This window comes from Phyllostomus discolor, chromosome 2 (genome assembly GCF_004126475.2).
Source record: "Phyllostomus discolor isolate MPI-MPIP mPhyDis1 chromosome 2, mPhyDis1.pri.v3, whole genome shotgun sequence".
Lineage (NCBI taxonomy): Eukaryota > Metazoa > Chordata > Mammalia > Chiroptera > Phyllostomidae > Phyllostomus > Phyllostomus discolor.
In genome coordinates this window covers 118,391,811-118,406,348 of record NC_040904.2, presented here as the reverse complement: position 1 = coordinate 118,406,348, position 14,538 = coordinate 118,391,811, and the positions used below count along the sequence as shown (strand labels likewise).

The window sequence follows — 14,538 nt, the reverse complement described above, 5'->3', positions numbered from 1 at the left end:
AAAAGATCAGTGGAACCAAGAGCTTGTTCTTTGAAAAGATAAACATGATTGATGAACATTTAAGCAGACTCATCAAGAAAAACAGAGGACCCAAATACATAAAATCAGAAATGAAAGAAACAACTGACATCACAAAAAGACAAAGGATTGTAAGAAAATACTATGAACAACTATATACCCAAATGAAACTGAAAACGTGGGAAAAACGGATAAATTTCTACAAATATATACTCTTTTAAAAACTGAATCAGGAAGAATCAGAAAACCTGAATAGATTGGTTACAATTAATGAAATTGAAGCAGTAAGCAAAAAAAAACAAAAAAACAAAAATAAAACAACTCCCTGCACTAGGTGGTGTCATAGTCAAATTTTACCAAACATTAAAAGAACTAACATCTAGCTTTCTCAAACTGTTTCAGAAAACTGAAGAGGAGGGAAGACTTCCAAACTCATTTTATGAGGCCAGCATTATCTGAATTCCAAAACCAGATAAAGACACTACAAAGAAAGAAAATTATCCAATATAGTCCAATATCCCTGAACATAGATGCTAAAATCCTCAAAAAATACTAGCAAACCAGGTCCAGCATTACATTAAATGGAGCATACAGCATGATCAAGTGGGATTTATCCCAGGGATGCAAGGTTGGTACATTATTTGCAAATCGACAAATGTGATACATCACATAAACAAAATGAAAGACAAAAGTCAATTATCATATCAGTAGATGCAGAAAAAGCATTTGATAAAATCCAGCACCCATTTATGATTTAAAAAAATAACTATCAGCAAAATGGGACTAGAAGGATCATACCTCAACATAATAAAGGCCATGAAAAACCTATAGCCAACATCATAGTCAATGAGCAAAAACTAAAAGTAATTCTCTTAAGCACAGAAATAAGACAGCAGTGTCCATTTTTACCACTCTTTTCAACATAGACTGGGAAGTCCTAGCCACAGCAATCAGACAAGAAGAAGAAATAAAAGGCATCCAAATTGGAAAGGAGGGAGTAGATTATCGTTACTCCCAGATGACATGGAATTGTACATGGGAAACCCTAAAGACTCCACCAAAAAGCTACAACATCTAATAAATGAATTGGCAAGTAGCAGGATATATAATTGATATTTAGAAATTGGTGGTATTTTCATACACCAATAATGAATTATCAGAAACTAAGAAAACAGTTTCATTTACTATGAACAACAAAAAAAGTAAGGTACCTAGGAATAAATTTAACCAAGGAGGTAAAAGACCTGTCTCAGAAAACTATAGGGCATTGAAAACAGAAATTGAGGAGGATACAAATAAGTGGAAGCATATGCCATGTTCATTGATTGGAAGAATTAACATCATTAAAATATTCATACTACCCAAAACAATATATAGATTCAGTGCAACTCCTGTTACTAACAAATTTCACAGATCTCAAACAAGTATTCCAAAAATTTATATGGAATCAAAAACAATGCCAAATAGCTTCAGCAATCTTGAGAAAGAACAAAGTTTGAGATATCGCAACATCTGATATCATACTATACTACAAGGCCATTGTAATCAAAACAGCATGGTACTGGCATAAGAACAGGCATATAGATCAATGGAACAAAATAGAAATCCCAGAAATAAATCCATGCCTTTGTGGTCAATTAATATTTAACAAAGGAAGCAAGACCATACAATAGAGTAAATGCAGTCTTTTCAATAAATGGTGTTGGGAAAATTAAACAGGTACATGCAAAAACACTGCAAATGAACCATTAGCAATATGAAAACAGAACCAGCTGTATGGGAGAACATATATTTGCTATTGGTATATCTGATAAGAGGTTAATATCCAAAATTTACAATGACCTAATAAAATCCAACAGGAAGAAAAACTATCCAATTTAAAAAATGGGCAAAGGACCTGAATAGACACTTAAAGAAGGCATACAAATGGCCAATACATATGTAAAAAATGCTCAAGGCCCCTCATCATCAGATAGATGCAAATTAAAACCACAATTAAATACCACCTCAGGCCTGTCAGATGGCTGTTATCATCAATAAATCAACAAACATCATGTGCTGGTGAGGATATGGAGAAAAGGGAATCCTAGTACATTGAAGGTGGGAATGCATAGTGGTCCAGCCATTGTGGAAAACATATAGTTTCTTCAAAAAATGAAAAATGGAAATGCCTTTTGACTCAGTATTCCCACTTTTGGGACTATATCCTAAGAATCCCAAAACACCAATTCAAAAGAATATATGCACCCCACACTCATAGCAGTTTTTTCAATAGCCAAGATCTGGAAACAGCTCAAATATTCATCAGTAAATGAATGATTTAAAAAGTTGTGGTACATTCACACAATGCACTATTTTTTTCTAAGGTGGGGGAAAACCTTACCTTTTGCAACAGCATTGATGGACCTCATCTAGGGTTATATGCTATGTGAAATAAGCCAGTCAGTGAAAGATAAATAGCATATGATCTCACTTATATGTGGAATTTAATGAACAAAATAACTGAGGAACAAAATAGAAACAGACATAAATACATAGAACAGACTAACAGCTGTCAGGGGGAAGGGACTGTGGGGGCTGGATGAAAGAATGTGAAAGGGTTAGCCAAAGAACATATATGCATAATCTGTAAGCACAGACAACCATGTGGTGATGGACAAAGAGAAGGGGTTTGAGGGCAGAAGGGAGGTGGGCAAATGGGTGCAACTGGGGACATCTATAATTATGTAAACAATAAAAATAAGTATGTTAACCATATTGGAATGAATAAAAGATTTGTATCTTATGGTCTAACTTTATTTGACATGTAATAGTATTTATGAAAAGCCCAATCTATGTCTATAGTTGACCCATGAATAACACAGGTTTGAACTGCATGAGTCTACTTATATGCAATTTTTTTCTATAAATAAATTGGAAAACTTTTTGGAGATTTGCAACAATTTGAAAAAACTTACATACAAACCTTATGCTCTAGCTTACTTTATTATTAGATTACAGTGTATAATATAACACACAAAATGCATGTTAATCAACTTGTTATGACACCAGTTGAGAATGACAAATGAGTAATGGACCCCTTTTAGTTAAAGTTTGAAAAGAAAAGTTTATTTATTTATACAAAAAGGATTAAAATGTTGGTAAAGGCATTTTTTAATCAGTCATGAAAAACTTAGACATTAGGAAATATAAAAGCATTTGGAAATATACTGTATTTCTGTGTAGATTATTTACTTATTATTAACAAATCTCAATAAATTATATATTAACAATTATATAGTAAATAAAAATATTCTCTGAGCTAATATATTGTCCGTGTTCATCCTCTTTCAGTTCTTCAAATGTCCTGTGCTGTCCTTCATATCTAGGACTTTGCCAGGGCTATGACATTTTCTGAGAAGATTCTTAGTCACCCTCCTTCCCTGTCCCATATTATGCTTTCTGCAAATTAATTGCCAAAGTACTTAGGACATTCTAGTATGAATTAATGTTCATCTTATTACTGTTTTCCTATAGTCACTTATATTGTTTTGTTTAAAAGTGATACTATATCTTCCTCATGTATAAAATGTTCAGAAATTATTACTAAAATTCAGTTTTCTGATGACGAGGATGGGTATGGACTCGTGTAATTAAAATATACCCCTCAAGTGATTTCTGTTAGTAATTTAAGGGGAAAGAAAATGAAAGACATACATAGACAAGTTCTAGAGAAGACAGGGGTACAGATCATTGTAGTATTAGTGAGTGTCCCATGTATATCCAGTATTCTGGTAGGCTCAGCACAAAACACAAAAGAGTTATAAAGCTAGCTGCTCAAGAAACTCACTGTCAAGAGAGAACTGAGATTAGCCAAAAAGGAGCTTTGAATCTAGAGAGGTTTAAGCCACTATAATTTATTTTTCTCCATTTCAGTTCCAGTGTGCACTCACTGAACATCATTTGTGTGAATAACACATCAATAGTGAGTGTGAAAGGGGAGTGGTGTGTCCAAGGAAGGATTTTACCCAAGTCAGAGCAGTACCTTAAGGAAAGCTACGAGGTCTGTCTGAAAAAAGTCCAACCATTATTAATATAAGAACAGTTTGCATGATATCATTGTAACCTGGCAGCCAAGGAGAGTGGACTGGAATTCCCATGCGTGAACAATGATGACTTCACTGTACTAGTCAGTGGGGACAGTAGACGCTGTTCAGTGAGCATATTTACTGTGTGGCCATTGCATTCAAAATGATTGAGCAAGTAGAGCAACAAATCTGCATCCAATTTTGTATTAAGCTTGAACATTCTTCTGCTGAAGCTATTCAGATGATTCAGAAGGTCACAGCTATGAGCAACTGGTGATTGGCAACTTCATCACTACAGTGTGCCTGTTCATGCATTGCATCTCGTGCAGAGATTTTTGGTGAAATGTCAAATTACCCAGGTGACTCAGCACCCCCTACAGCTCAGATCTGGCACCCTGTGACTTCTGGCTTTTTCCAAAACTAAAATCACCTTTGAAAGGGAAGAGATTTCAGATCATTGGTGAGATTCAAGAACATATGACCAGACAGCTGATAGCAATTGAGAGAACTGTGTGAAGTCCCAAGATACCTACTCTGAAGGAGACTGAGCCATCATTGTCCTATCTACAATGTTTCTTGTTTCCTGTATCTTCTTCAATAAATATCTGTAATTTTCATATTACATGGCTAGATACCTTCTGGATGGATCTCATATCTAAGATGAGAGTGTGGTTTTGCATTTCATAGCTGACACATTCTGTGTCAAGGTTACTATATTGACCTTGGTATCTGTGTTAACTAGTATGTCATCTTCATCCATTCTGCTTGGGACACAATGCCAGCCATGAGTAGGAGAATAGTATGCTAGTTAAGAGATTTATCCTGATTCTGCCATTTACTTTAGAGCTTTCATATCTAATGTAGTGTCTATTCTTCAGTTATTGTGAGTAATAACTAAATAATTCATGTAAAATGATTAGTACAGTGCCTTGCAAATAATAACTTTTCAGTGAAAGGTTAGCAATAAGTATTTCAACATTGTCTTTATCAGCATTTGGGTTAAGATCTAGATCCTTTTAGTTGGGCTGCAGACTCCTACACATAGCAATATTTTATCCATTTTTGTTCTTTTCGCACTTTCACCCATAATATAAATATATTTCTCAAAGCAGAACTATTTACTAGATATGCTATATTTTGTCTTTATGAAAGCACAGCTTTACATGATCTTTTGCCCACCTGTCTCTGATCTGATCTTCTGCCATAATGGTCCTTGAACACACAAAGCTTATTCTCATCTTTACCACTTGCTTAGCATACTCTTTCTCCTGAGAGCTCCATGGCTTGGTAGCTGTACCTCATTTAGTTTCCTTAATGTCACCTCTTTATAAAGGCCTTTCCTGACTGTCCTGTCTAAAACATTACTCTGTCTCAGTTTCTTATCCTACTTTGTCTGGAGTCAGATGTGCTACCATTATGCCACAAGATCTGTTGTCCTACTTTGTATTTCTTCTTGTCACTTCTCACTCTCTTACATTATTTTACACATTTATTCATTAATTACAAAATTATTCTAGAGGAGCTAAGTTGGGGCATAATACATTGCTGTTGTTTTTTCTGTTAGGAAAATGCTTCCTCTGGAAAGATGATGGAGAAGTTATCTCTTCGTAAACAACGCTTCATGCAGTTTTCTTCACTGGAACATGAAGGAGCATATTACATGACACCACGAGACTTCCTCTTTTCAGTAATGTTTGAGCACATAGAACGTGAGTTTTTCTTTTTAATTTAAAAAAACAAATATTGGGGCTGAAAAAACTCTGTTTTTCATAATTGGTACACAGGTTTTCTTCATTTTAATTATCATTCCTCATGCTGTGCATTTTCTTATTTAGATTTTTCAATCATTGTGACACAAGTACAGTTAAACTTTTACACATGTATTTATCTAAGAAATAGTTGTTTTGTATATGGGTTTTTCTAAAGAGAAAAAGGAAAAATAGTTAAGTTTTTAATGTCACCAGATGATTTATTAATAGAATGATTATTTTATCTGGCATATTCGTGTTTGGTGGTATTAATGTTTTAAACTGGGCAAAAAAAATGAAATGAGCAATTAAGAGTTTCACATAATGGAGTCATGAGGCCATCAGTTAAAAAAAGAAACAAGACAAAATAAATAGAATAAGAAGGAAAAATCCAAAAGCTGTAATTATATAAACTTCCAACTCTCTGTTACTTCAAATGATATCAGAAATTCTTCATTTTATTATCTAAACTAATCTCTTTTACTTTGCAGAGAGTCGATACAGCCCCATCCTCTGGGTCTTATATTGCACGAATGTTCTATAACAATTTCTTGGCTTCCTGACACTTTTTGAAGTGTGGTATAAGTACTGCCCTATGGGTAGCTATGTATGAGACAGGGGAAATGGGCTAAATCAAGGTACTCAGACCCCAAGAGCAATTTATGCCCCAGGGCATTCTTGACAATAACAAACAGCCAACTGGCAACTAATGGAGCTTAACACCTTGATGTGGTCAAGGAAGGAGACCAAGAGAACACCAATCTAGTCTCAACCCCATGATTGGGCATTTCCAAAGCTCTGCTTCCCTGAGAAACAACATCAGAGGAACTGATTATAGCCAAACACTAAACAAGTGATCAAGCAAATAGGAAGTCCTGTGGTAAGGGGGAAGCTAGTTCCCAAAGTTGCTACTATATATTATCTCAAATGTCCAGTTTCCAAAAACAATGAGACATGAAAAGAAACAGCAAAGTATTGCTCCACTAGACAAAACAGTCAACAGAAACTGCTTGTGAGTACATCCAGAACTCAGACTAAGCAGAAAAAAAAATTTTTAAATACCATTATATATATCCTCAGAGAACTAAATCATTATTGATGTAAAATAAATTATAATGATAATGCCATATCAAATAAATAATATCAAATAAAAGATAGAAATTATTTTAAAAGAACCAAATAGAAATTCTAGAATAACTGAAATGAAAATTTCACTAAAGGAGCTCAACAGTAGATTAGAAATGTCAGAAAAGAGTGCCAGTGAATGTAAAGACATATTGATAAAGATTATGCAATCTGAAGAACAGAGAAGAAAAAGACTGAAGAAAAATGAAGTCTCAGAAAATGTGGGACACCATTAAATACGATATACCAACATATGCTTGATGGGAGTACTAGAAGAGGAGAGAGAGAAGAGAGCAGGAAAAAAACATTAAAAGAAATAACAGCTGAAAACTTCGAAAATTTGTTAACAAACACTGATTTATATATATCAGTAAGGTCACCAGTTTCCAAGTATGACAAACATAAAGAGATCTACTAATAGACACACCCTAGTAAAACTACTGAAATCAAAAACAAGGAGAAATCTTGACAGCAGCCAAAAGAAAAGACATGACTTGCCACTTACTAGGGACCCACTTAACAAAATGGCTGACTCAGCAGAAACAATGGAGGACAGAAGGTAGTGGAATAGCATACTTAAATGGCTCAAAGAGAAGACTTCTGGCCAAGATGGAGGTGTAGGTAGATATACTTGCCTCCTCACACAACCAAAAGAAGGACAACAACAAATTTAAAAACAAAAAACAACAATAACTGCCAGAAAATCAAACTGGATGGAAGTCTGACAACCAAGGAGTTAAAGAAGAAACACTGATCCAGACTGGTAGAAAAGACAGAGATGGGCAGCCAGGCAGGGAGGAGGTGTGCCAAGACAGCAGCTAGAGGACCAGGCAGGTGAGATGGCAGATGGCAGACCAGGCAGTGCCACATTCACATGCAGATAAACCGGGAGGGATACCTGGGGAGCAAGACAGACCATGCAACCCAGGGTTCCAGCATGGGAAAAGAAAGCTTGAAAACCTCTTACTATAAAAACCTGTGGGGGTCGTGGCAGCAGGAGAAACTGCCAAATTCACAGGAGAGTTCAGTGGAGAGACCCACAGGGTCCTAGAATGTTCACAAACCCACCCATCCAGAAATGAGCACCAGAAGGGCCCAATTTGCTTGTTGGTAGCAGGGGCAGGGACTGACAGCCAGCAAAGAGACGAGAAAGCAGCATTGTTTCCTCCTGACCTCTCCTCCACATACAGCACCACAACAAAGTGAAGTGGGTTGCCTCGCCCTAATACCTAAGACTCCACCTCTTACAACATAACAGATGCGCCAAGACAAAGAAATATGGCCCAAATGAACAGATCAGCCCTGGCTGGTGTAGCTCAGTGGATTGAGCGCAGGCCTGCTAAACAGAGGGTCACTGATTCAATTCCCAGTGGGGGCACTTGCCTGGGTTGCCAGCCATATTCCCAGTAGAGGAAGCACGAGGGGCAACCACACATCAATGTTACTCTCCCTCTCTTTCTCTCTCCCTTCCCCTTTCTAAAAATAAATAAGTAAAATAGAAAGGGGGGGCGGGAAGGAGGGAGGGGGGAATGGAGGGAGAGAGAAAGGGAGGGAGGAAGGAAGGAAGGAAGGAAGGAAGGAAGGAAGGAAGGAAGGAAGGAAGGAAGCAAGGAGAAAAGATAAGATCAAAACTCCAGAAGAACTAAGCAATGAAGAGAGAGCCACCTGTCTGATGCAGAGTTCAAAACACTGGTAATCACGATATTCCCAGACATGGTTGAGCATGGTCAGAAAATAGAGGAAAGAGTGAAGGCTATTAAAAGTAAAATAAAGAAAACTTTACAGGGAATGAACAGTGAAGGGAAGGAAACCAAGATTCAAATCAATAATTTGAGGCAGAAGGAAGAAATAAACATTCAACCGGAACAGAATGAAGAAACAAGAATTTAAAAAAATGAGGAGAGGCTTAGGACCCTCCAGGACATCTTTAAATGTTCCAACATCTGAATTATAGGGGTACCAGAAGGGGAAGAGGAAGAGCAACAAGTGGAAAAGTTATTTGAACAAATAATAAAGGAGAACTTCCACAATCTGCCAAAGGAAATAGACTTCCAGGAAATCCAGGAATCTCAGAGAGTCCCAAAGGAGTTGGACCCAAAAGGAACACACCAAGGCACATCATAATTACATTAGCCAAGGTAAAAATGAAGGAGAAGATCCTAGAAGCAGCAAGAGATAAGGGGACAGTAACTCCTACAAAGGAGTTCCCATCAGACTGTCAGCTGATTTCTCAAAGAGACCTTGCAGACAAGAAGGGGCTGGAAAGAAGTATTCCAAGTCATGAAAGGCAAGGACCTACATCCAAGATTACTCTATCCAGCAAAGCTTTCATTTAGAATGGAAGGGCAGATCAAGTGCTTCTCAGATAAGATCAAGTTAAAGGAGTTCATCATCACCAAGCCCTTATTATATGAAGTGTTAAAGGGACTTATCTAAGAAAAAGATGAAAAACATGTATAGTAAAATGACAACAAATTCACAATTATTAACAACCACACCTAAAACAAAAACAAACTAAGCAATCAACTAGAACAGGAACAGAACCACAGAAATGGAGATCACATGGAGGGTTAGCAACAGGGGAGTGGGAGGAGGAGAGAGGTGGAAAAGGAACAGAAAATAAATAACATAGATGGTAGGTAGAAAATAGACAGGGGGAGGGCAAGAATAGTATGGGAAATGTAGAAGCTAAAGAACTTATGACACATGGACATGAACTAAAGCGGGGAATGTGGGTGGGAGAAGGTGTACAGGGTGGAGAGGAATAAAGGGAAATTGGACAACTGTAATAGCATAATCAATAAAATATATTTTTAAAAAATATGAATGAATCAATCTAGTCAAAAGGCAGAAATTGTCACACTAGATAAAAAAACAGGATCAAACTTACACTCTACCAGCAGGAGATACAGTTTAGATGCAAAGATACAAATAGAAAATAAAAAGATGGTAAAATATATATTGTACAAACAGCAACCACAAGAAAACTGAAGTGGCTATACTGGCACTTTAAAACACAAAAAAAATTTACTAGAGATAAGTAGACACATTTTGTCATGAGAAAAAGATCTGTTCATTAGCAAGATATATATTTATATTCATCTCATAATAGAGTCCTAAAATACAAGAAGCAAAAACTGATAGAAATGAAGGGGAAAATAAGTAATTTTGTAATAATAGTGGGAGACTTCAGTTCCACTTTAATAGATATCAAAACTAAGTAGATGACCAAAAAATAAATAGAAGACTTAAGCAGCACTGTAAATGAACTAGACCTTACAGGCAGCTTTAGAACACACATCGCTGATGCATAGAAATAAAATTCGTTTTTGTATGTCAATGCTGTGTCCTGTAACTTTGATTGATTTATTAACTATAATGTTGTGAATTTCTTAAGATTTTCTACTTATAAAATTATGTCTTCTATGAATGGAAATAAGTTTACTTTTATGCCCTGGCTGGGTGGCTCACTTGGTTGGAGAGTCAACCCATATACCAGAAAAGGTTGTGGGTTCAATCCCTGGGCAGGGATCAAAGGTTCCCTGGTGGCAACCAATTTAGTTTTCTCTCACACCAGTTTCTCTCTCTGTCCCTGCATCTCTGCCTCTGCTCACTCTCTCTCAAATCAATAAACATATCCTTAGATGATGATTTTAAAGAAAGAAATAAGAAAGGCATCTACTTTTCTATTTAGATGCCTTTTAGATTTTTTTTTAACCTTTTACATCTTTTGTGTGTTGATTTCATATTCTGTAACTTCGATTAATTTTTTAAATTCTAACAGTTTTTTTAAATTTCTAAAGATCATATTAGATCATATCTTTTACAAATAGAAATAATTGTTCCTTTTATATATGGATGCATTTTAGATCTTTTTCTCACCTGATTGCTATAGCTAGAATTTCTGGTCACTTGTTGAACAGAGAAGTAGCAGATACAGTGACCCTTTTCTTGTTCTTAATCTCATAGTAGAAGCTTTCAGCCTTTACCATTGAACATGATGTTAGGTTCTTCTTTTACATACAACCCTTAATAATGGAAAGGAAGGCCTCTTCTATTCTGAGTTTGTTTTTATCATGAAAGGGTATAGAATTTTGTCATATGCTTCCTTCTCCATTGAGATGACTATGTGGGTTTTTCCCTTCATTCTAGTAATGTGCTGTATTGCATTGATTGATTTTCACATCTTACCCACCCTTGCATTCCAGGTCTGAATCCCATCTGGTCATGATATATAATCCTTTTATTGGACTGTCAACTTCTGCTTACTAGAAATTTGTTGAGATTTTTACACCAAAATTGGTAGGGAATATTAGCTTGTGGTTTTCTTCTCCTTTAATGTCTTTGTCTAGTTTTGGTGTCAGGGTAATGCTGGTCTCTTAGTATGAGTTGAGACATGTTTCCTCCTCCACTTCAGTTTTTGAAAGACTTTGAGGAAAATGAGTAAAATTTACTAGTAAGTCCACCTGGTCCTGGACTTTGTTGGAAAGTTTTTGATTTACAGATTCATTCTCATACTTATTCGTGTCTATTCACATTTTCTATTTCTTACTAAATTTGATTCCCTACTGTGTTTGTATCTATTTATTTATTTGGATTTTTCCTGTCTTCTTTTTTTAGTATTTTTTTCTTTTCTCTTTTTTCTATTGTTCAAGTACAGTTGTCTACATTTTCCCATCACCACTTGCCTCCCCCAGCCTTCCCCACATTTTCTTTTTTTTAATTGTTGTTCAAGTACACTTCTCTACATTTTCCCCCCACCACTTGCCCCCACCACAGACATCCCCACCTTCCACCCTTGATCCTACCCCTATTTGGCTTTCTCCATGTGTCCTTTATACATGTTCCTTGATGACACTAACCCACTTTCCCTCCATTATCCCCTCCCACCTCCCCTTTGGTTACTGTCACTTCATTCTTTATTTCAGTGTTTCTGGTTATATTTTGCTTGCTTGCTTCTTTTGTTGATTAGGTTCCACCTGTAGGTGAGATCATATGGTATTTGTCTTCATCGCCTGGATTCTTTCACTACTCATAATGCTCTCCAAATCCATCCATACTGTCACAAAGGGTAGGAGCTCCTTCTTTCTGTTATATAGTATTCTATTGTGTAAATGTACCATAGTTGGGTTTTTTTAAAGATTTTATTTATTCGTTTTTAAACAACTGGGTAGAGGAGGAGAGAAATATCAGTGTATGGTTGCCTCCCGTGCGCCCTGTAATGGGGACTAGGCCTGCAACCCAGGCATGTGTCCTGACTGGGAATCGAACTGGAAACCCTTTGGTTCACAGCCCACACTCAATCTACTGAACTACACCACCTAGGAAATGTACCATAGTTGTTTGATCCACTCATTTACTGCTGGTCACTTAGCTTGCTTCAGAAATTTGGCTATCGTAAATTGTGCTGGTCTGCACACTGGTGTGCATAGGTTCATTTGATTTGGTGTTTCAGAATTCTGAGGGTATAATACCAGCAGTGGAATTGTCTGGTCAAAAGGCAGTTCCATTTTTAGTTTTCTGAGGAAATTCCATACTGTTAATCCATAGTGGTTGCACCAGTCTGCAGTCCCACCAACAGTGCACTAGGGTTCCCTTTTCTCCACATCCTCTCCAACACTTGTTTGTTGATTTGCTTATGATGGCCATTCTAACTAGTGTAAGGTGGTATGTCATTGTGGTTTTCGTTTGCCTCTCTCTGATGGTTAGTGATGCTGAGCATCTTTTCATGTGTCTCTAGGCCCTCTGTATGTCCTTGTTGGAGAAGTGTCTGTTAGGTCTTTGGCCCAATTTTTAGTTGGGTTGTTTGTCTTCCCAGAGTGGACTCATGTGAGTTCTTTATATATTTTGGAGATCAAACCATTTTCTGAGGTATCATTTGCAAATATATTTTCTCATACAGTCGGTTCCGTTTCCATTTTGCTGATGTTTTCTTTAGCCATGCAGAATCTTTTTAATCTTCTGATGAAGTCTCATTTCTTTATTCTTTCCTTTATCTCTCTTGCTCTAGGGGACACACCAGTGAAAATATTGCTGCTTGGAATATCTGAGATTTTCCAACCTATGTTCTCCTCTAGGACTTTTATGTTGTCATGACTTATATTTAAATCTTTTATCCATCTTGACTTTATTTTTGTGTATGGTGTAAGTTGGTGGTCAAGTTTCATTTTTTTTTCATGTAGCTGTCTAGATCTTCCAACACCATTTGTTGGACAGGCATTTTGATTCCATTTATGTTCTTGTCCCCTTTGTCGAACACTAATCAGCCATAGAGACATGGGCTTATTTCTGGGCTCTCTATTCTGTTCCACTGATCTATGGCTGATTTTCTTTTAATATATTTTATTGATTATGCTATTACATTTGTCCCACTTTTTCTCCCCTTTATTCCCCTCCACTCTGTACCCCACATCTCGCCATCATTGCCTCACCTTAGCTCATGTCCACAGGTCATACATATAAGTTCTTTGGCTTCTTCATTTCCCATACTATTCTTGCCCTCCCCCTGTTTAGTTTATACCTACCATTTATGCTTCTTATTTCCTGTACCTTTTCCCCCATTCTCTCCCCTCCATGTGATGTCCATTTCTCTGATTCTGTTCCTGTTCTAGTTGTTTGCTTAGTTTGCTTTTGTTTTTGTTTTATTCTGAGGTTCAGTTGTTGATAGTTGTGAGTTTGTTCTCATTTTACTGTTCCTATTTTTGATCTTCTTCTTTTTCTTAAGTAAGTCTCTTTAACATTTCACATAATAAGGGCTTGGTGATGGTGAACTCCTTTAACTTGATCTTATCTGAGAAGCACTTGATCTGCCCTTCCATTCTAAATGAAAGCTTTGCTGGATAGAGTAATCTTGGATGTAGGTCCTTGCCTTTCATGACTTGGAATACTTCTTTCCAGCCCCTTCTTGTCTGCAAGGTCTCTTTGAGAAATCAGCTGACAGTCTGATGGGAACTCCTTTGTAGGTTACTGTCCCCTTATCTCTTGCTGCTTCTAGGATCTTCTCCTTCATTTTTACCTTGGCTAATGTAATTATGATGTGCCTTGGTGTGTTCCTTTTGGGTCCAACTCCTTTGGGACTCTCTGAGATTCCTGGATTTCCTGGAAGTCTATTTCCTTTGGCAGATTGTGGAAGTTCTCCTTTATTATTTGTTCAAATAACTTTTCCACTTGTTGCTCTTCCTCTTCCCCTTCTGGTACCCCTATAATTCAGATGTTGGAACATTTAAAGATGTCCTGGAGGGTCCTAAGCCTCTCCTCATTTTTTTTAATTCTTGTTTCTTCATTCTGTTCTGGTTGAATGTTTATTTCTTCCTTCTGGTCCACTCCATTGATTTGAGTCCCAGTTTTCTTCCCATCATTATTGTTTCCCTGTGCATTTTCCTTCATTTCACTTAGCATAGCCTTCATTTTTTCATCTAATTTGTGACCAAATTCAACCAATTCTGTGAGCATCCTGATCACCAGTGCTTTGAACTGTGGATCTGATAGGTTGGCTATCTCTTCATCACTTAGTTGTATTTTCTGTGGAGCTTTGATCTGTTCTTCCATTTGGGCCATTTTTTTTGGTCTTGTCTGTTATG

General features: G+C 36.8%; 1 protein-coding gene across 4 annotated transcripts in view; it reads left to right on the top strand.

The window, feature by feature from the left end:
* Positions 1-14,538, top strand: part of MICU2 (mitochondrial calcium uptake 2) — a 108,811-nt gene that overhangs the window by 33,348 nt on the left and 60,925 nt on the right. For all 4 annotated transcript variants that reach the window (XM_036018419.1, XM_036018418.1, XM_036018417.1 and 1 more), the window contains exon 2: positions 5,650-5,794. In XM_036018419.1, the coding sequence (XP_035874312.1) occupies positions 5,650-5,794 (145 nt within the window). The remainder of the gene's footprint in view (positions 1-5,649; positions 5,795-14,538) is intronic.